Source organism: Brachyistius frenatus, unplaced genomic scaffold (assembly GCF_029030835.1).
Source record: "Brachyistius frenatus isolate BFR_SWC_R1_liver_20210118 unplaced genomic scaffold, ASM2903083v1 Contig_9, whole genome shotgun sequence".
Classification (NCBI taxonomy): domain Eukaryota; kingdom Metazoa; phylum Chordata; class Actinopteri; family Embiotocidae; genus Brachyistius; species Brachyistius frenatus.
Genome location: NW_027210608.1, coordinates 4,110,227 through 4,132,373, shown reverse-complemented (window position 1 = coordinate 4,132,373; position 22,147 = coordinate 4,110,227). Strand labels below are relative to the sequence as shown.

The 22,147-nt window shown below is 41.1% G+C and overlaps 1 protein-coding gene across 1 annotated transcript in view; it reads left to right on the top strand.

The window, feature by feature from the left end:
* The first annotated feature begins 334 nt into the window (after positions 1–334).
* tox3 (TOX high mobility group box family member 3) overlaps positions 335–22,147 on the top strand; it is a 40,560-nt gene continuing 18,747 nt past the window's right edge. Inside the window, exon 1 of the mRNA XM_069690403.1 lies at positions 335–1,179. Within this exon, the coding sequence (XP_069546504.1) occupies positions 1,078–1,179 (102 nt within the window). The 5' untranslated portion in view covers positions 335–1,077. The remainder of the gene's footprint in view (positions 1,180–22,147) is intronic.

The following is a 22,147-nucleotide window of genomic DNA, read 5'->3' as shown; positions in this document are numbered from 1 at the left end:
GCTGCTACCTGTCAGCATTAGCTTTAGTGATGTAGGTTAAAACATGATAAAAAGTTATGTTTGGCTGTGACAATTAACTAAATAAATCAGTCACAGTTTGAAAGGACATAAAAATTGAATGTGGGTTAAAACAATAAACTTCACATAGACATGCAAAAAAAAAAAAAAAAAAAAAAAGACCCCTAATTGTGATTAATTATCTTATGCCAAGATGTCACATGGATTTAAATGCAGTGTTTTCATGGGAGTGGCTTAGTGTGTTTGGGGAGTGGCTGGCTTGTTCACACATTTTGCCTTGTTCATCACTAAGGACAGGCAGAGCCGAGAGCTGAGCGGGGCTACTCAGTGTACTACATCACGCACACTAATGCACCATCTGTGGAGTTGGTGTTCTGCTTGTTTTTACAAACGTTGCGTTTAGCAGATGGGCTCGGGCGGCCGGCTAAGCTACCGCTTCCTCAAAAACTGCTTCACCAACTAGTTTTCTAAGTTGGAGAAATACACTTCAGAGAGACAACGAGCGGAGGATACGCGTCCTGTTTTGACGTGCGGACTTTTTTTTTTCTTTTTTTTTTTACTTTGCGGTTATATTCGCCACTTTATTCCAGTTTTTTTTTGTTTGTTTGTTTTTGTTTTTGTTGTCCCTGCGCGTGCAGCGGGAGGACGAGAAGGTGGACCCCACGCTCAGTCGCCGATCTCGTGGCTTCTTTGTATACTACAGCAGCAGCTGTGTGTAAATGCATGGGCACACCGCGTCTGCTCCTCTTGAGGGACAGCTTCCTGGGCTCAGTCCAACCTTCATGTGGGCTTCCTCAGAAATGAAGCTGCTGAACCAGGTGTAGAGGAGGAATATCACAAACTTTTACCTGCCCCCCCCCCACCCACCCCCACCCTCTCTCTCTCTCTCTCTCTCTCTCTCTCTCTACCGTGTTATCTCGTCTAGCCCGACAAAGCTCCGGGTCACTTTCGCTGCCCGTCTTTTCTCCGTCTCCGTGCGCTTGGATTGTAAACGGCAGAAACCCATTGAGCTCCGTGCAGAAGCAGGCTACAGCTACAGCTGCGCGGCTCCCTCTCACCATGGATGTAAGATTTTATCCGACTGCTGGTGGGAATTCTATTCCGGGAGATCCACCAAACCTGGATTTTGCCCACTGTTTGGGCTACTACAACTTCAATAAGGTGAGAACACCCTCCTCGCCTTTTGTTTTGTGCTCTACGCTATTCTTGTTTTGTCTTGTGGTGACCACGTTGTTGCTGCAACCATGAATGCACCGGGGCTGATTTAACCTCCGATGAGTGAAACTCTGCCCTAAATTAAGTTCATGTAATTTGAACTGCCTTCCTTCTCTCCATCCTCCCTCCTTCAATCTTAGCTCTCCTGTAAGAGATTGCTTAATTAATACCCCCCCCCCCTTTTTTTTTTTTTTTTTTTTTTTTACCGCAAACTTTGTTGTTGTGCATTAGTACTGGAAATGGGAGTACAGGACAAGTGTAGTGGCACAGTGTTACTTTTTTGTCCAGCTAAGACCTGCCTCGTTGCACTGCCAAACTCTCGCCAGAGTGATGTGATCCACAGTCCTGGGCGCTGTTGCCTTTACGGTTTCATGTTCCTCAACATCAGCGGTGGATCATTGCATCAGCACCCAGTTAGAATGTGATGAACATAAGATCCTGTGTATCAAGTGTCAAACGAACTGCTCCTCTTAATGATGCACTTTAAGTAGCATGTTGGAGAAATGGATGTCAGCCCTTTGGTTAATTACAGGCTATTCAACTTTATTTAACGAGCTTAAACACATGCTGTTGATAGCTTTTGCAGACAGTGCTTAAAATGAACTCTCTGATTTATCAATTCTCAACATCTCTTAATTGGAAAAACATGCACACACAAAGAGACACAGCTTTACTATTTATCTGATCAGTATGAATGCAATCATTGTCAGCGCTGTGCTGTGAACTCATCTTACACATGGCATCAGTTATAACACAGTTTTACCCACTCGATGCCTGGTTACATAGCTGCTTTTTCTACCTTGTTTACAAGTTGTTAAAGTCCCTTCCATACATCTGTATGCAAGCACCGCTGTGTCTGAGTTGAGAATGGGAACATATCTGAGGTGTGACAAGTTTATTTGCTCTTCAATGGAAGGCAGGGCTTATGTAAAACAGTTTGTGTTGTGTGTGTGTGTGATGTAACACTTGAACTGCTGGGCCTGTGATCCATCAGCAGCTTGACTCGCATGTACCCCAGCAAGAGGGAGCATCATTGTGACAGACAGAAATCACATAACTGCTGCCTTTTATCAAGTCTAATCAATGGTACCTCCTACGTCCCCCACCCCTATTCACACAAACACACACGTGTGCACGCACACACACGTGTGCACGCACACACACACACACACACACACACACACACACACACACACACTCCTCCCCTCCCCCCAAATTATTCAGCCCTATAGTGCAGCTCCGTTTGCAATCTGATGCTGCTCAAAACAGTTACCAGGTTTGTCTCACTGTTTCATCAGCTCTTTGTCATTTGGCCAAGTTGTCATATGTGCCCAATTTCATCATGTCTTCATCAGCCTTAAGAAACTTTAACTACATTGCTTTGAATTGGTGTAAGAGTTAAAACGCGATTTTATTCCTGCTCATAAATTCCCCAGGTCAAGTGAAATTTTCCATCTGTAACAGTAATTGGCCACAATGCAAAAGGAGGCAGGGAGCGAGAGGGAGGGTGGTGAGAAGGTGCTTATCCAGTATCTCTACCAGTTATGTTGGGGAGAGAGATGGAGGGAGAGAGAGAGAAAGAGCGAGTACAAAGCATGTATTTCATGCTAATTACAATGCCCTTCCACGGTGAACAAATAGGCCTTTTTGCATACATCTTTCAAATAAGCCTCCAATTTATTTGAATCAGATCGCTGAAAGGTAGCACAATGCAGGGCGGTTAGTCATCCAAAAGATGTGGCATGCTTACAAGTCACCCAGAACTGAAGCATTGCTTCTTTAATCTATTTATAAGCTGTCACAGCACCTTTTGCAAACAGCAAAACGTTCACTAGATTCTCCGTTTTGATTTGAAATCCCCTCTCAAAACGCTGGCGCAGGAAATGTTCAATTTTAATGACAACAGAGACAGAGGGGCCCAGCGGCACTTTGAAACATCACAGATTGTTTTAAATTTACAGAAAAATCCCAACGAGTGGCACAAACTTAATTAGGTGCTGCCGTCATTACTAATGAAGCTGCCTGTTTTTTTGGCAAAGCGATGAAGGAGAAAGAGGTGCTGAAGAGAAACACGCCACAACTTCACACAGCGGAATAATGCCCATAAAATCTTGTTTAGGAAGAAAAACCCTTCCTTGTAATCTGGTAGAATGAAACGCAGTTTGTCAAAACTCGAAATGCAGTGAAGGTTTATTTCTGAGTTTGAAGCATTAACGGCAGAGCGTGTGGGTGGGTGATATGGCTGTCACAGCAGGGTCCATTTCTCTTAAACTACCTAGACTTGAGGTTGAACACGGATCAGCTATGCTCAAGGGCATACCCACCAAGGCTCCTACTTTTACTGATTGGTTGTTACTTCAGGTTGCGTTGTTTTCAATTTATCTGATAATGACTCTTAGTTTCCCCGGCTCTTCGGCTTCTGCTGAGAACACCTGGTTGTAATCAGTAAAATATATAAAAACTGCCTCTTAAAGTTTGGAAAACTTTAAATGGATGAACGAGCTTACAAGTATATTTTTAAGCATGGTTCTGTTTTGTCTTAATTTCTTATTTTTAGAGATGCCAGTGATGCAAGACATTTGACGCTAACATGTTTTTTTTTTCTGGGCAGGCCTCTCAGTCAATGCACGCCTCAACCAAAGACAAGAAGCTGGTGGGCTTTGACTGGTTTTGGTATTTGTAAAAGTCAAATGTGATCGACTTTAATGGCTTCATGAAAGAAACCCAGTGTTATTCCCATATTTATGGCCATCTGGTCTTTTTTTTCCCCCTCAAGGTTTAATAATGTTTCAGATACAGTATCCATTTAGTGTGGGCTTTCATTACCTCCAGGCGCCAAGAAATCACCAACAGATGTTAATACAAACTCTTCACCTGCACTGGTGCTAACACTGAAGGTTTATTTGCAAAAGTAATTCCAGCACCACTGAGACGTCATAGCTCTTTGTAGTTCGGAATTAATCATACATTAGACTACCATACATACAATTTCGTCTTAGATTTCTTTATCTAATGTGTTGATATGGCATAGTTGAGGCTCCATTACAGTGAAGTGATGTCCTTTTCTGAACATACGACTGTTCTAACTTTTCTATCATTTGCCTTTACCAACATTTATTATATTCACCTTACCGATGTTTATTTATAAAAACATGTCCATTGCTTAAATATTTAGTTAAAGTACTTATAGTCATCCCTACAATATCATCATGATATTGATATGATAGGTCCAAAAATACTGTGATGTTTGACTTTGTCCATATCAGCCAGTCCTACATTACAGTATTTCAATGCCAGCATTGCAGGAGTTTATAGATAAACATATCGATTAATTTAGGATTTATATTATAATTGTAGATGTAATGGTCCTGCAGGACTGTTATTGTTGATGTGTGGTGTTATATAGAAACATACAAGTCAGTATTTTGCCTGCAGTCAGTAATTCCCTTTCTATGTTGTAGTCTTATTAGCTGTATTGGAGTTCCCCGCTAGATTAAAAACATACATCAACAAAGTGTCTACAAGATAAAACGATGGACATTTGAGCATGTTTTTCATTACAGGATTACGTTAACGAGTTAACCAACGTCGGTGTGTAATTGTTATTGACTAACTTTTTCTTTGAAACATGTTCACTAGTTTGGTTGGCTACACCGTAAACGGATGGAGCAGTTGCTCATTTGATAGAGTAGCTTCTCAATCTGCATTTGCTGGAGTTTTAAACCACACCAATTACCACAAGCATCACCAAATCAACCAGGGCTGACAACTTTAGGTGCTACATAATAATAGTCTTTTCTGAGAAATGATTTTGATGACACACCCTCTTTTACTGCACATGTTCTACTTGTTTTGCCTTTCAACTAAATGTAGGGAGAGTTTGTTTACCAGTTCCTTTCTATTTAGTGATCAACTCATCTCTGTTATAAAAGACTGACTGTGCTGTAAAAGCAAAACGTTACACAAGACTTCACATGATGAAGTAGCTGCAATTGTCAGAGGATTTTATTGAGTCTGTAAAATGTGCTAACATTAAGACAGAAGCCTTCTTCTGGTTCACTGGCGTCCTACTAACATATACATATGTAAGCAAAGCAAAAGCAGCAAAGATTGAAGGGTTGAAGTGAATTACTGTACTTTCACAGCAGCCAACCCTCAGGCAATAAGTTCGTATTGTGTCCAAACCATAATGTGCCAGGCTTCTTTTGTCTCTGTTGTTTTTTTTCTGCTTCATCGGGAGGGAAGGGGTTAACACTCCTTTCAACCAGGGGGCCTTGTGCATCTCTCCAGTGTACACAGCTGGTGCCATTTCATCACACACATTCTAAACATATCCAAACACAACTTTAAATGTGCGTGTGTGCGGTAGTGCAGTGTGCGGGGGTGTAACCTTACAGGCTGTCTGCTTTGTCAAACTCAACAGTTGATGGATATGACTCCAAGGTGTATGTTAAATGTGTAAATGTCCTCGAAGTGAATAGCTGATGTGTATGGCTGAGTCTTTTAATTGTAGCTTGTCAGGAGATGTAGTTCAGCAGATTTATTAAACACCTAATTTTCCCACTGAGACTACAGTGTTATTTTTAGTCCGCCCGCTCGGAGACACACTGTACTTGGAGTTCCTGCCTCTAAGAATGAGTGCTCTGTGTGACAGACCACACTACACGTATGTCTACATAGAGCAGATGTTCACATTTTGTGAACACACAGCGCTGTGCTTCCTGCTCGGTGTTTCTTCTGAACAATATCGATGATGGTTGCCATGATCCTACAAAGATGCAGCAGTAACAGAGACATATGTAAGAGAGGAGGAGGCCTAAACAAGAGGTCTAACAGCCTCTTATCAAACCATGAGGCTGATGGTTTCTGATTTGTGTAGCAGCACATTATCACAGCTGTCACTCTCTGTACTTTGTTGATCATGTTGAGATGTTGACATATGGCACACACGTACGCACACACACACACACACACACACACACACACACACACACACACACACACACACACACACACACACACACACACACACACACACACACACACACACACACACACACACACACACACACACACACCTAGCAGGTCCCCCTGAATTTGTTTCAGTTCATTTCAACTTGTTATACCACAATAATCTGTTGATCTGAACCAACAGTGTGAAGCTGTGGGAAACACAAGACCAGGTTGTCTGCTTTGTTTACGAGGTGGATGTGACAAAGGCCCTGAAATCTTAGACAGACATACACCATTACCCAGATCAGCACTCGTAAAGACCCTCTGTAATCCTGCCATCACTGCTCATAAATCCACTTCATTACATCTCCCCATGCATTGCTCAGCGCGGTTCATTTAGGCAGACCTCACACTCTGAAGTTGTTTCCCAACTGGTGGGTTGAGGACCCAGAGGGCCCCACGTGTCCCTCTGACATGGCAGTAGAAAAAGACTATCTCAGTGGACTGATGTGGTCTGAGCATGTGATCTCATGGCCAGTGACAAATAAGGGCCCCAGGGTAAACCAGTACAAGAATCCATGCTTACATGTTATGTGAACCATATGCACATAATGTTATGTTTTAACCCTGGCACTGTTCCTCCCTACTGAACTAAAACAACTTTCTCTTTCTGGACTATGTGTAGCTGCATGAGTGTTTCAAAAACATCTTGCAGCCGTGCGAAGAGGATGGATGTACAATGGAGTCACATTTAGACACATTTTATCACTGCTTCACCCTTCAAACTAATTTAAGTGCTCCAAAAGTTATTTGGTTATTTCATTGTCCCATGAATCATAAGACTCAAACTGGAGAGTTCAGATGTGTAGTATGGAACAATATGTTGCTCAGATAAAAATTGCTTTCCTTTTTTTTTTTTTCCCCCTCCAAAATATGTAAATAGTTGATGCATCATTAATTAGTCGAATCACACATGATACAACTGAATTTAATAAAACATGCAGAGCTATCCACGTGCCCTTTAATTTTAAAAGTTGTGTGATAAAACACTAACATATTTAAAGAAAAGTGATTTTTGTGAGGAGATTCACAAAAAAACTGATCCCACTCCAAAAACATCCACGGGTCATAGATGCACCCAGACACTGAACTCAACTACCAGACAGCTGTTAACCTTATCTGCAGCTCCCTATAAAGGAAGAAAAGATGACATCGTCCATGTCAGCGAGGCGGCTGAGGTTTAGTTTTAGGAGTTGATGATGTGAAGATAAGACTGAGATTCTACTTAACTCAAGGACCAGCAGCACTTGGTTTACCAGAGTTTTGCTAACACTGACATGAGAAATAGTAAAACTGCCGTCTCGGTTAATTTATCTTGTGAGGTCCGAAGTAAACATTAACGTCCAGAGGCCATTTTGAATGTCTATTTTTGCGAGTACTGTGCCCATTTGAATCAAAGCAGAGACTCCACAGGAGATATTTTTCCTCCATGATCAAGTGTTTTATTCTGGTTTTGGCTCACTACATCTTTGACAGCATGAACCTTGCTGACTTATTAAAAGGAGAGGGGAGAACTCCCCCTGTGCCCCAGAAAACAGCTTTTACTGTGAATTAAGCAGTTTTCAAAAGGACCAGTCAATCACTTCTGGTTGGCTGATTCAATAAGTGTTGTGTCTCTTTAGTGGTTAGCCTCACTGTTAAGACACATTCATTTTTTTAAAGCTTTCCAGAGAGGCAGCCATTCCATGTTTCATAGATCTAATGTCCAATTCTCTTAATGGGCTCACAGACTGCATCAAAACATTCTGCTGGATTCCTTTTAACTTGACTTGCTTGACTTAAACTCTTGGCTCTTTCCAAGGAGCACAAGCTACTGACGGATGTCCTCCATCACACACAGTTTTGGTTCATATTTTCTATCCAGAACCAGTCGAATTCATTGCTTCTGTCTTTATATTGGGCTTCTTTCCTCCAGCTGTTTTTGATATGTACTTCTAAGTAAACGTCCGGTTGGGATAACTGCAGAATACCACATTTTTAAAATGGAGATATTATTCCCAAAATGCATAAGAGTTTTGTCAACCAGAAAATAATTACGGCGTGGGTGCAGGATTTCTCTCTGTACTCCAATTTAGCTGTGACCATTCAAACTAAAGCAGCCTACTCGGATAAATATTACTCACTGTACTGACACTTATTTGTGTATCAGGTTCAGTGTGAATCTCTTTCTCATTAGAGGAGTTTGGGCTGCAGGTGTGCAGTATGACATGTTCCACAGTGTGATTAAAGCTCCTGCCCCCCCTCCTTCATCACACATTCCCATAATGCAGCATGTTACCAGGTTGCACTAAAAGCACTGACAATAGTAGCAGGTGTGCAAATATTCCTCCAACCCGTTGGACAAAGAGCTTAAATAATGCGGGTAAATAAAACCTTTATTTGAACGGTCAAATAGATGGCATGTTGGCACAAACTGCCGCAGGGTTCAAGTAAGACTTAACTGAAGCAGCAAAACATGCAAGCGCCACCTTTGAAACATCTTTTCAGAAAAAAAAAAAAAAAAACATGTATTTGCAGCTTACAAGTAAAACAAACAGCCTTGATCACTGATTTGCCTCCTGTTTCTGTGATTATTTGTCAGTGATTGCCAACGGCTCCTTCTCAAACATAAAGTCAGTGGCAGTTGGATAATGTTACTGTAACAACCATAGCAAGAATACTGCAGCCTATAAACCTACTTCACCCCCTAAACAGGCTTTTATAGTCTCCCACAATCAGAGAACTACCATCTCACCCTGCAACTGTTTGAATGGGTCTTTTATATATGTGCTGCAGACTGATAAGGATTCTCTGACATGAGTGCTCTGTTTTTTTGACATAATTGTTCAGTTGAATGATGTCAAGATCAGAATATAGAGCACTGTTGCAGGATTGTCTTATTTGACTGTTGAGTCCCAGAGGGCAACAGAACAGCTGTTCTCAGAAGGATATGTTTGCACTTGAATGTCTCTTCCATATTAATTCACTTCCACTCTCTCTTTTTTTTTGCTCATTTTTTACAACAATCTTTAGATTTTCTCACTGTGAACTTTTGTGTTTGCTCAGCCTGAGCAAACCTGACCTGAACCATAAGACTCGATACGCTGAACTTTTTCAATATTGATCTAAGATCATAATCTTTTCTTAACCCTCAACCAAGAGCTTTTTATGGTTGCCTAGCACAACCATAAAGATGTTAATCATGCTTTAGTTGTCAGGACTGGAAGACAAAGAAAGATGTTATACTTTTTTTCAAATACTCTTGTTGACTCATCTCTCTTACATTATGTTTTTAACTATAATTGCCTATCAACTGTCTTCATTTGAAGGAGCTCAGCTCTGACCATGTTACTGAAATATCATTGTTTTGAGAAGTCTTGAGAGAGATTTTCCATCTGATGTAAATCATGCAATATTCATGAATCCATCTAGTTTTTATTCAGTTACACAATCAAAAGGAACAATGGACCCGGCCTCAGTAAAGAGCTTCTGCCACAAACTAGAGGTCCAGTCCCTGAAACCTCGACCGGGATTATGAATGGGGTGCGTGAAATTCTTGAGCCGACTTCTGATATTTTCCAGAGTTGAAGTCGAGACTCATTCTCAGCATGTCCTTGTTTACTGAACTCTTGCATGTGGTCATAGTGTGGGATGGCAGAAGTAGAAACAAGATCAAGGTCTGAGGCCTCCACATTGGCAGGGTTTCCCTCCCTGCACAGCCTTTTCTTTCAAAATGACCATTCCTTCCAAGGAAACTGATCTAGTTTCTCATCTTTGGAGCTTCTGAGTCGTAGTGTAACTTTTCAAATACCTGCAAAAGCTTGGGAAAAGGTTTTTTTTTTTTTTTTTTTTCCAAAAATAAGCTTCACTACATTTTTGTTCTCTCCTGCTGATAAACAAGAAGAGAAACTGAATGATTACACTGTTTCAAAGGCATTACAGGCAGCTGATTAAAGTGTTAGGTTGGAGTTAGCCAAGGTTAACCATCCATAATGAAACACTTTGAAAATAATGATACGCTGCATGGTTTTATGAAGGCTTGTAGCTGCTCAGCTCAGCAGTGGTGACCTTCAACAGTTCCACAAGCTAATCGTAGTGATCCCACAGCACCCCTGTAGTTTTGAGACTCCATTAGCTTGTGATATTCATCCAAGAGAGCGGAGCTCACACAAGGTCTTCCTCTTCTTGTGTCACCGAGGTGGCTCACCATCTACACTTTCAAATCTCTTCATCAGACGTGTCTTCAGCTTTGATTTGTGAATGTGGATATGTGGCCTAGAGAGCGATTGTACATCACCTTTTACATTGCAATCAGCTGACACACTTAAATGACTAAAAAAGTGAAACTTCAGCTGCTGGATCCACACAATCTATGAATATAATATGTTGTATAAACTGACTAAAGTAACAGTAATTGTCTTAACAATATTACACCACTTGTGTGTACTTGTCATCTATTATTGCAGGGCCAGTTATGAAAACAGCTGCATATTGTACACCTGGGTAGTCTGGATTGTACTCTTGCCAGTACGTATCGAAAACTGGCTGCGATCCACGCAATACCATTACTAATAACTACAATATTTTTGCATTAACTGACAAGTATATACATTTGGGATGCTATAGAACATATGGAGGCTGCCTGGAATCATCTGAAATGTGATGGCCTTCTTCTAACTACAGGGAATTATTGTTCTGTTTTTTTTTTCTTATGAATCACTGCACAGTACCAATATTTTTCTGTACATTAATACAAATAACCATATCAAATCATATCTATCTTATATACTTAAACATGTCTTAACGTCATACTCAGAAGTTTGAGAGGCATATTAATAAATTATATGTACACTTCTGCTTGAAATAATGAAATTCTCTGAAGCTGCTACGGTGTTTGCTGTTAATTACTGATTTAACAGCCAGTAAATTATGTTTGAATACTGCTGCTATTGAGATAGCATTTCCATGGTGTCGTACAAATAAGTATTTTTGCTGATCTGTGCTATTTTTGTGCTGCGTGGGTGGGGTGGGCAGAGGGGGACGCATGTAAATTGCTGCATTATCCTGCTGGCATGCTTGACACACAGAGGCAAATTCCTATCAGCTTTAGGTGATTTAGCTGTGAATTTCCACCAAATTTAGCTGAACATGGATGAACACGCAGCCTGTTTATATTCGGATACCCAGTGTACCCACTCCTGACATAGTTGTTGACATTGTTGACATGTAACGGGACAGCTTCATGTTCAGCTTCACTTTTGGAGGGTGTTAATTTTTTTTTCTTCCCTGAAAACATCCCCAACAGGAACTAATTAACGAATAAGAATAATTGCCCAGCTCTTTCATTCATCACCACAGTCTCTCATAACGGGCAAGCTTCAAGGAGGAACAACAAAGTAGTACATAAATCAAAGTAGTTTCCTTTGCCAAGCCAGAACCCCCTGGGAGGTACCTTGGTGCTTAATTAAAATCCAGAAGGATCATGTTTTAAGTGTAGGTGAGCGAGCACTGAATAACAATGACAAATCATACCCCAGAGCATTAGTGGTGTGTTTTGGAAAAGAATAACAGCTTTTTTTTTTTTTCTTCCCCCATACAGAATAAATGAGATTTAAAGTGAAAGAAGAAAGCTGTTTTCAGTGCATTGTGGCACAAAGATTGTTGTAAATATAGCCTGGCTGCAGAACCTGCCAAAACCAGGATTGACATATTAATCTCATAATTACCCATACAGGATTAGAATGAAACAGCTCATTATTAGACATTATTTGATGGCTTACCCTTTCAGTGCACTGTTTATCATCCATTTTATAAGCTTTGCAATCCCCCAAGGCAGCTGCAGTATACAACCTTACATCTGTCAAACTGTCACAGGTCATCATCACCTGCTGTATCAATGCATACCTGAGTAAGTACATACGTGAGTGTGAAAGGAAAGTAGTATTTAGTTTCATCAGAGATGCTAGCTTCTCTTACCTTTAGCTACAGTGGCAACTCTGACAATTACAACATGATGGTAAAATGCACTATAAAGTCAGAGAATTTAGAAATGCAAATTAAACAATAGTATCTATCTTAAATGTTGCTAATATTAGCTAACATTAACATCCACAACATCTGGTCATACCAGACAAAGCAAAGCTGTTTCAGCAGAAAAACCCTGAGTGGATTAAATTGTGCAATGATGCATTTAATTACTTGTGAGTTCAGTGGTAAGAAGGAGAATGTGTTATTTCTTATTCCAGTTATTACATAGGCTCTCTCTAAATTAAGACCCCATATGGCTGCAAGTGCAAAAATAAAGGAGCTTTTAGGATAATTAGTTGTTTTGGTTGGCAAACTATCTCTTTTTAAAGACAGAATCCTCCCCAGCAAATCATCTAAAAGGTGCCAAATGATGACATTCATGAAGTAGTAGTGCAAAGTGCTGGTAAAGCATTTTCTAAGACTTCATATCCTGTAATACAAAATTTGTAGTGGCGCATAGACATTTGCATCAACCTTCTCTATGTTGTGTGTATTGTGGGATGACCACAGTGGCAGTCCTGAGGGCTATTGGTGTCCCTGATCTTTGAGTTTCCAGATCTGACATCTCTGCACTGACTGGTCTCTGGGCTACAGCCACTGATACAGTGGGCAATGATCAGATGAAACACGATGTGGAATCACATTTTCTAGGGGCTCCAATTAGAATATAAACTGTCCTACATACTGCTGTTTCTGCAAGCATCATAATTGTGATGTGCACTGGCTCTTAGGAGAGGCTAAAAAAAGGCAAAGAACATTAAAAAGGGAACGTGTGTAGCTATCAGCAGAAAAGAAAACTCTCCAAAGTCAAATCCGCTCAATTACAGAGCTCTGGAGAGCTATCCCCAAGCAACCCTTCCATTGGCTAATCAGTCACAGCAAATTGCAGTGGTGAATATTTCAGACTCGACAGATTTGAATAAAGACATCTTGATTATTTCACTGTTGTACTGTACTCTCAAATAATTTTAGAGGCCTTCAGTTGGAGCCTGCATAAATTCTTGATTTAAGGAGCAGGGGGAAAGTCGAGGGAGAAAAGCAAACACAAGGGCTGTCAGTCAATGTGGCGAGCTAATTGGGTCGATCTCTTTAGCGAAGATGAATGAAGAGATTAACTCTCCCTATGTGTCCAGTGAATCTCCCCCTCTGGCTCCAGGTAAATTAGCCGATGACAAGTTGACAGTGGGAATTTTGTTCCTCACGCCGACTTAAAGCTGCAGCCAGTGTTTTACAGTATGGCGCCCCCTGTTGAAATCACTCCTTTTTCTCATTACTCTTGTTTAATATATTGATTGGATATATACTAATTGGATCAGTGACCTTTATCTTTCAGGGTTTGTTGACTGAATACACCTGTCAGAAACCCTTTTCCATGTATTTTGGCCTGTAAAAGCTTTGGTTGTTGAATTATACATTTAGTTGCTCACCACCTCTTCCTATAAAGAACAAGATGCCTCAAGATATCTCACACACTGAGACACACTCAGTATACACTCTTTGTATACTATATACTGTATATACTTGCAGAGAACTGCAGCAGAGGGTCAAACAAGCCTAATGAAGACAAATGAAGAGTGATGGGAGAACATGTGCACAGGAAGGTGCGAGTGCAGAGCCGACTGTGCCCTGCTCTGCTTTATTTTAGTGGAGAAACTCGCAGCATGGTTCTAAAATAGAGGTTAAGGCTCAAATACAGAAAATGTCAGTGACCCCCTTTTTTTTTTTTAGCCGCCTGCACTGGAGAAATGGGATAAAAGTGCTCCAAGGGAGCTGTGGTCAAAGGAGCAAATCAATAGAGCTGTAAATAGGGTTTGTATAAATTCAATGTGTACGGTTACTTTACATGATCAAAAAGAACAGATTCAGGGCTATTTGCTTGTACACTCCTGTGTGTGTTTTCTTTAACTGCAGTGTGTATATATTGTGCATGCAAGTATAAGATTTGTGTGACAAATGGATGTTCACTTGTTTGCCTCATACTATCATTAGGGAAAATCGGTCTGGATTGTCCAATTTGATTGGCCACACACTGACAAGTGTCATCAAACAAAAAAAGATCTTTGCATAGAGGTTTTTACCTTGTGTGAACACTTTGCTAACTTACCCTGTTCTCTTGTAAAAGTGCTGCTTCCACACACAGCAGACCTCCAGGTTTTGCAGCTGCTCTGATCTCCAACCTGTTGTTTTCCCACAGAGGAAAGGAATCATTTTTGCATTATGACTAAAAGATGTGTAATGTCTCTTTGTTCCGAAGCTCTTTAAATGTCAGCGCAATGATATGGAATCAAAATGGAAGCTTAGTGTTTGTAATTATTCAAAGCTGGTATCTTAATCTCACACTGCTTTTGAAGTAGGAAATGTTAAAGTGACATTTTGAGTTTAAATACTGTTAAAAACACTAGTGAAGCACTTAGCCTGATGGTGGCTGTCACCAGAAAAACAATGTCTGCGTCTCAACAGCTGTCAGGTTTGCTAATGATGTCCTGGTGTGCTGTCAATCTAGCAGATGAACGGACAATAGTATGCCAAGGAGAAAATGCTTGAAACAGCTAATTGCTACTAAGAGCTCACTCAACCATACTGTAACTACTATGTGTTCGCAGATGTCTTTTCCAGCTGCTATTTCATTATGGAACTCAAAGACATTACAGAATCACTGCACTGGTTTTCTTTATGAGCCTGTGTTGATGCACATCAAGTCTTAATAATTATAGATACATTATTGCAACACAAGCAGAAGAAAAAAAAAAAACACACACACACACACACACAAAAGTGCACAAACAGCACAAAGCAAAAACATCTATATCTGCGCATTTTCATTATTTCACCTAATTTGCCCCCGTCATTCCGTTAATCTCTGCCAACTTGTTGATTGTCAGTTTGGAGACACATTTCTGGAGACAAGCCCAAGAGTATTTGCAGCCGGACCTCTGTCAGTAGCGCCAAGCAACACAGCCACAAATTGGAATGTGGTACAGTTCTGGGAAAGCAGCCAAGATTTAAATTAGACAATAACCTCTGCTCTCTCTATATTGCCTCTCTTTTCCAGCTGCAGGCCGAGCCATTTGTTTAATACAGTCAGCCCTGTAGTATATAATAGACTGATATATGAGTCACCGCTCAGCAGTTTGTGCTTTTCAGATTTATAGAGATTGAACAACTGCCTGGTTTGTGCTTACTGTGGTATTCCGGTAAGAATAACAGAAATGACACAGGTTGCACACTAACTTGGAAAGTATTGTCACAATACACGCAGGAGGATTTCAAAAAAATCTGTTACTGTGCTCAAGAATTTTGATGAGAAAGTAACTGGAACAGATGAAGAAACTAAGACTAAACAACCAGCTGGCTGCACACATAGCTGCAAATGAGATTCAATTGGTTATATACTTTAAAGGGCTTTTTGTAAACATTTTTTTTCAAAGAAACATTTTTAATGTTTATGAGCATCCCATACAGTTAAACCAAGTGGATATCTTGGCAACATTATTCACAAAAAATATGCAGTATGGCCTTTTACAGGATTGAGTATCTTAATGCTCTCAATGCTTCGGGCTTGTACAGGAGAACAACAGCTCTTTTAAGGCTTCTTTTATCTGCACTATAAATGTATAATTTATTGTTTTTATTCACACAATTAAATATGTTCTTTTTCAGACATTACTAGATAGGACATAGAGGTTTGTTTGGAGTCCATCACTAAAAGCTCTTGTCTGCGCACATTCCCAAAGCTACTTATAATGAGTGTATTAGACAATAACGGCACACAGGGAATAGAAAAATGCATCTGTCCCACTTAAGCAATAAGAGAAGACTCCACTCCAAGCAGCTTTCAATAGAGCTTTATGTGAATCCAAGTCCCACGGCTCATAGCCATCTGACAAACCGAGAGAAGTAGCACAACCATCATCATTAGTGCCACCAAAAACAAACCTGTTTCCAGTGGCAGAGAGCCGTTCTTCTCCTGTGTGACATTTAATCATGTGATTTCTAGCTGTTAGCTGCCTTAACCCAACAGTAGCCTTCTGCTCTGCAGAAGAATGGCAAGCAGAGCAGAGGAAGCGTTGGTTAAAATCCACACCTCTGATACCATCTTGAATTGGAGTTGCATCAAAGCTGCTGAGAGTAAACAGCCTTGAGACATGGCTTCACAGTAAAAGCAAAACAGTGCCAGCAAGCCAAGCCTTTCTCATGTTGCTTCCTCAAGAGCTGCATGTCCATGCAACAGCAGCCATTGTGAGAAAGCTACACCATGTTTCTGAGGCCCTCTCCATCGACTAAGCTCCTTTGTGGCTGCGGGCCAATGGCTTCACACCCCGACAGATCAAAGATGGAACCCCATTTAGCTTGCGCTTTCTTTTAGGATTTGCTCTTGAGAGTACAGAGCAGACTCAACAGCTAGGGAAAGAAACGGGATGTTGGATGTTGACCTGCAGAGTATTGAGACTGCTGGGCTCAGGCTATTGGTCCATTATGACAAATGCCGAGACCATCTTTGTTTTGGCAGCATTTGCAACTCTTTGGCCTCAGAGAAAAACAGTAGCTATGGTGAGCCTCAGTGTCTTTTAGCTCCATTGTGTAACATGATGCCATTGGCTGTGGCTGTGCTACAAAATTAGGGTGATAATGTGCAACTGCAGTCACTGTGTTTACTCTTAAAACCAACATTAACACATAGAACTGAATACTATAGGAGACTTCATTCTTTTATGTCTTGATGTTTAAACTAAGGACAATTCCAAATAAGAGTTGGATTATTGTGTTGGCAATGTCCGTCTGTTGGTTAGTCAGTCATCCCTTTTGGTCCCGACTTAAATAGCTGAACAGCTGTTGAATGAATTGCTGTTGAACTTTATACCTAACATTCATGGTGCCCTATGGATGCATCCCAATTTGGTTTATGACAAAATGCCAGCAAAACTAATAGAATTTCTGAGGTTCAGCTTCATCAGCTTCTCTCTGTTAAGTGCGCATTACTGGTAGCATGCTAACACACGAGGTGTGAATGTTAACTGACCTCGAGATTTGATTTGCTTTCGATTCATCTGCTTGTCAATGATTCAATTTCACGATGAATCTCAGTGTAACCCAGGTTATTTTCTGTGGCGAGACACTCCAATTCACAGATGTCTCCTTAACTCCTCATGTGCATGCTTTTGGCAAACGGTACAATTTACAGATTTCCCCTAAACGCCTCGTGCAAACGATTGGTAGATACTACAATGTACAGATGATCCCCAAACTCACTGTGTGCAGACTACAGGTAGAGGCTGCAATTTACTGATGTTCCCTAAACACTCACATGTAGGCTATCATTAGATGCTAGCTCAGTGGCTCCACAGAGAACACTGAGCACCCCCGCTCAGTTACTGCAGTGCTAACAACTCGTGTGCGTGCGTGCGTGACCAAAAATGAGTTAGTCCGAAATTCCACACATTTTATCTACTTGCAGGCTTCACAAGTAAAGACTACTGTGTGAATGGGAAACACTGCGCTACAATTTTGAATATATGATTATTATTGATCACTGCATCAATGAAGAATGTTACATGTCTGCATTAGTATCAAGACATGTCCCCACCTCTATGAAACACTAAACTGAGATGGCAAATAGTACATTTCCTTTTAGTATGGTACATTATTACCTGCTAAATGTCAGCATGTGGTTTTATCATAAGCATTTTAGGATACTGACATTCGCACTTAGTTCAAAGCAGCTCTGTGCCTGAATACACCCTCACAGAACCATTAGTATGGCCATAGACTCTTAGTCCTGTTATATGGTGCTTTCAAATTGGGAGAACTGTCATTAAATTTCAACATAAGAGCCCTGAAATCACTGGTATTGTGCCTTTCAGTCATCGTAACAAGCTCAGTGGTTTAGCACTGATGTGGTTAAATGTGTTGATATAAGAAAAAAAAGAAGTGTGTGCCAGAAGTTTACCTTTCCATGATTGACAGCTCTTCTCTTTCCAAACTAATGTACAAACTGATGCAGTCAACACAACTAATCTCATTCGCACATACTTTAAAAGCAACATAAAGATCTTACAAATGCTGTTTCACCCTGGTCTGTTTGTGTCTCCATGTTATCACTCTTGAACACCGTGTCTGTGCTGAATATAAATTTAGCCCCGAGGAATATGCTGAACGCACAAACTATACTTTGCCTTTTACTGTCTTTCAACACCGCCATAATGACTGGGAAGTTTGAAAAAACATAATACATATTTGCTGAGCTGTGAAATCGTTGGTAAGTTTTTCCTTTATTTTGATAGTTAAGCTTGTCATTTTGGTTGGATATGCAAACTTACTTTCATGTGCCTTGATGGAATTATAATGTTCCTGTACCATGTAGAGTAATTTGAAGAATAGAGGCTCTGCTTTTGGGCTTGCTCATGACAACCCCGTCTGTCATGTTTTGCTCTATTTTAGAGGCTTATGTGATGACATTTAAAAAGTTAAAGGTGTCGATTCGCATGTTTAACAATCTCCAGTCAAACCTTAAATAAAGGTAGAGCACTGTTAAAATGATTCCCTGTGACCAGTGGTTTTGTGGGAGTCGTGGTATCTCTGCAAGGGTTTAAAGTATTCCTTCAGGTCCATGTTTACTATAGTAAAGCAAGCTGTGATGACACTGGTCGAGGGCTGAGTGGTCTGTGTGGTTTGAGACGGGAGATAATCACCACACAGCCTGAACAACACTGTCATCAGCTTGATTCAGATCCCACACAAGACTTTTTCTCACGCTGCCGCTGAGAGGCGAAGGAAGAGTGAGATGCTTACAATGAACTTCCCCTCAGTGCTACCTTGTGTAGTTGAGGACTAGCAGCCTTAATGGTGGAAAACAGTGCTGGGCTGGGGGAGTAATGATTTTAGCTTTAAACTGAATTACTGATCGATTGTGCTCGCAGATCAGAACAGAGCTTGCCAGCCGACTGTGTGGACATGCTGTGTTGTGGAGTTGCTTTACAAATTGACTTCTGCACACATAGGAGGAAATATATCTATATATGTCAGCCTCACGCTGCATGTGCAGCAGGCTGCTGGGCGTGAATAAGCCCTGTGATCACCAGAAAGGCAGCTGCAGAGTGTTTATGCTGAATTGGGTTATAAATGAGCATGTATTTGGTGAGGAGGGAACGGGAAGATAACTTTCCCAGAGGCAACGGCACAGCCCGACTGAGACGGCAAGAAAAGGAAACGGTGCTGCTCTTTTGAGTCCCCTGTCCCCTTCACTCAATGAGAGGCTCAAACCTGGCGCTCGGCCGAGCTCTAAAGGAAATTACATAAAATAATACAGAGCAAATTACAGCGGCTTTCTCAGGATTGGAGGTTGAGTTTTAACTGTGGTGTTTTCGCAGTCTTTTATGGAGACCACTGGAGAACATATTAGCGCAAGTGTCATGTTCCAGAGAACACATGCTAGGCTGTGATTACCGAGCTCAAGCTGAACTGTAAAATCGCTTGTCAGCAGTTGATTTGTTTCTGGAAAAGCCTGGGCTCTTGATTGAATTAGTTTGGTGGTTTTCAGTGGGGAGCAAGAATGTGTCCAATTTGGTTACCTGCTGACAGACAGCACAGATATTGTGACTTTTTGATTGTAATGCAAAACCTTTCAACTGAAGTCGATTTGAAAATGCAGATTGAAAGAAAGCATTTATTCTTTTTATTTTTTTCAATGGTTAAGAAAGAAAAAAAAACATGTCATCCTGTATTTTCCCAGTCATGTTTTATCATTTATTCTCCATTGACAAAGCAGTATTTGATGTTCAGATAATGGGCCAGTGCATGTTTTTCCATTTGTATGCATGCAGGGATGGCAGCTGTGCTATCAGAGGCTCTTCAGGCGTGTATTCTGTGGATCTCGGTCTGTCCAGTTCATGTTTACTGATAGGATCTGTGTGGTTACTCCATCATATTGGGGGTGAGATGGGGTCATGTTGGTGCGATATTGTGTTCGCCCTGAGGTTGAAATAATTTTGTTTGCTGTAAGAGCTGTAAAACACCTTATTTCCCACTGGACATTCTTTCGTACAAATATTCCTGCGCTGGGATTTAAAAGGTGAAGGCAAAAAAAACACGCATCAAAATTACACCGGCTTTACTCAGAAAAATACAAAATATGTGCCGTTTAAATTGTGATTAGAACTGTCCGGTCTGATAATGAACATCTCTAAAGTATTATTGTGATTAAAAAGAAAACGCCATTTACATAAAAACCCTAGACATTCATATTCATCCCATTCACTGCGAGGCTGCTTGGTTTTTCTGTCTGCCTGCGATCATGCAGACAGTGGAGTCTTTTCACGTCAGGATCAGGGTGCATGTAAGCTCTTAATTCTCTGCTGTTAAACAGTTATTGAAGAAATGTGCTGCTGGTGCAGAAGGAGAAATAAAAACACAGAGTGCCCAGCGTTTGCTCTGCCGTGTAGCCATGTCTGGCTCTTGGTGCGGCTCATATTACAGAGCACCTTTAACCGAGAATTCACTCTGTTAATAAAAGCCTCACAGCTATTTTAGAGCACCACTTTCTATGGCTTCCCCATGGTTCCCCTCTGCCGGAAGAGGCAAAGCACGCGAAGTACATTTTATCTGGAAATAGGAAGAAGTGAGATGCAGCTCTTTTTTGAATGCATGAAACATCAGTGCCTGGACCTTGACTGTAGTGGCGTACTAGACATTAAAGGCCAGTATTTTGTATTCCAGGAACATTTAACTTGCAAAAATCAAGTTCTTTAACTTTTCATTCATGTCTATTTCTAAAATGCCCCCGCATGTGGACATGCACACAGTTGTTTGGCCCCTCACATGGCAGCTCTCGTCTACCTCGTCACATCATTTTAATTACAGAGCCTTCATTGTCTGCGCTGACCCATTTTAGCGCCGTCCCTTACCGTCAGCTGTGTGGTCCCTCCAATCACACTTAATTTCATCTGGCATTTGACTCAATCGGCACTGCCGCAAACATGAGCACCGGATGCAACCCCCCCCCCCCCTCTACACCCCTCACCCCCCTACTTCCCCCTTTAAGAAATAACAAGGGAATAACAATAACAATCTCCACTCTCTGCACTGGTCGTCCACCGAGGCCTACGGCCCGACGTGGTACAGCTTTTAATGGTAAAGATTGATACCAGTGGCTAGGGACATTTCTTGGGATGTTAGTCACAGTTCTCTGAGGAGCCGCAGCGACTCAGAACTGCTCTTAAAGGGCCCTGGAAACACAATAAAACATGACTCACAGAGACAGCTTTTCACACCACTAATTGGCACTTGGACTTAAGTTGATTCTGTTTTCTCTAATGTAGCAAATGTGCTTTGGATCAATGTCCGTACTTGCAGAATGCAATTCAGCCATACCTCTCAGTGTGATGTTTGTTTTAATAAGACATCACTTTCTGATTTGCAAACACTTGTATGCTTGTGAAGTTGTCATCTGCATTACCCAGTGATGTGTAACATGGCAAGTAATTCAGTTTAAAATGTGTGACTGTTAATGCCAGGAATAAGTTTGCAAAGAGTCAAAGGCGTCTCCACTTACAGGAAGCTTTCACAGCTTGTTTTCTTTCGAGGCAACAGGCATGAATTTATCCAAATATCTATATTAAAAGTCACGGATAGATTTCAGATGTATGTTATTTGTGTGGGATTTCCTGAAATTCTGCGACCGTCACTAGAGAGACGCAGGGACAGAAGAAACGGAGACAGCCCTGCACCAAGCCCTATCTCGCCCCACAATCAGAGCAATGTTCCTAGTGCTTGAATAGAGAGGGATATCTCTGAGACTTCAATTTATTATCTAAAAGAAGAAGGGGGGACGGAGTAACACTTCCAAGATAAGCTCAGCATAAGGTTAATTACCAGCCGAGTGGCTGACGTAACCCAGCCG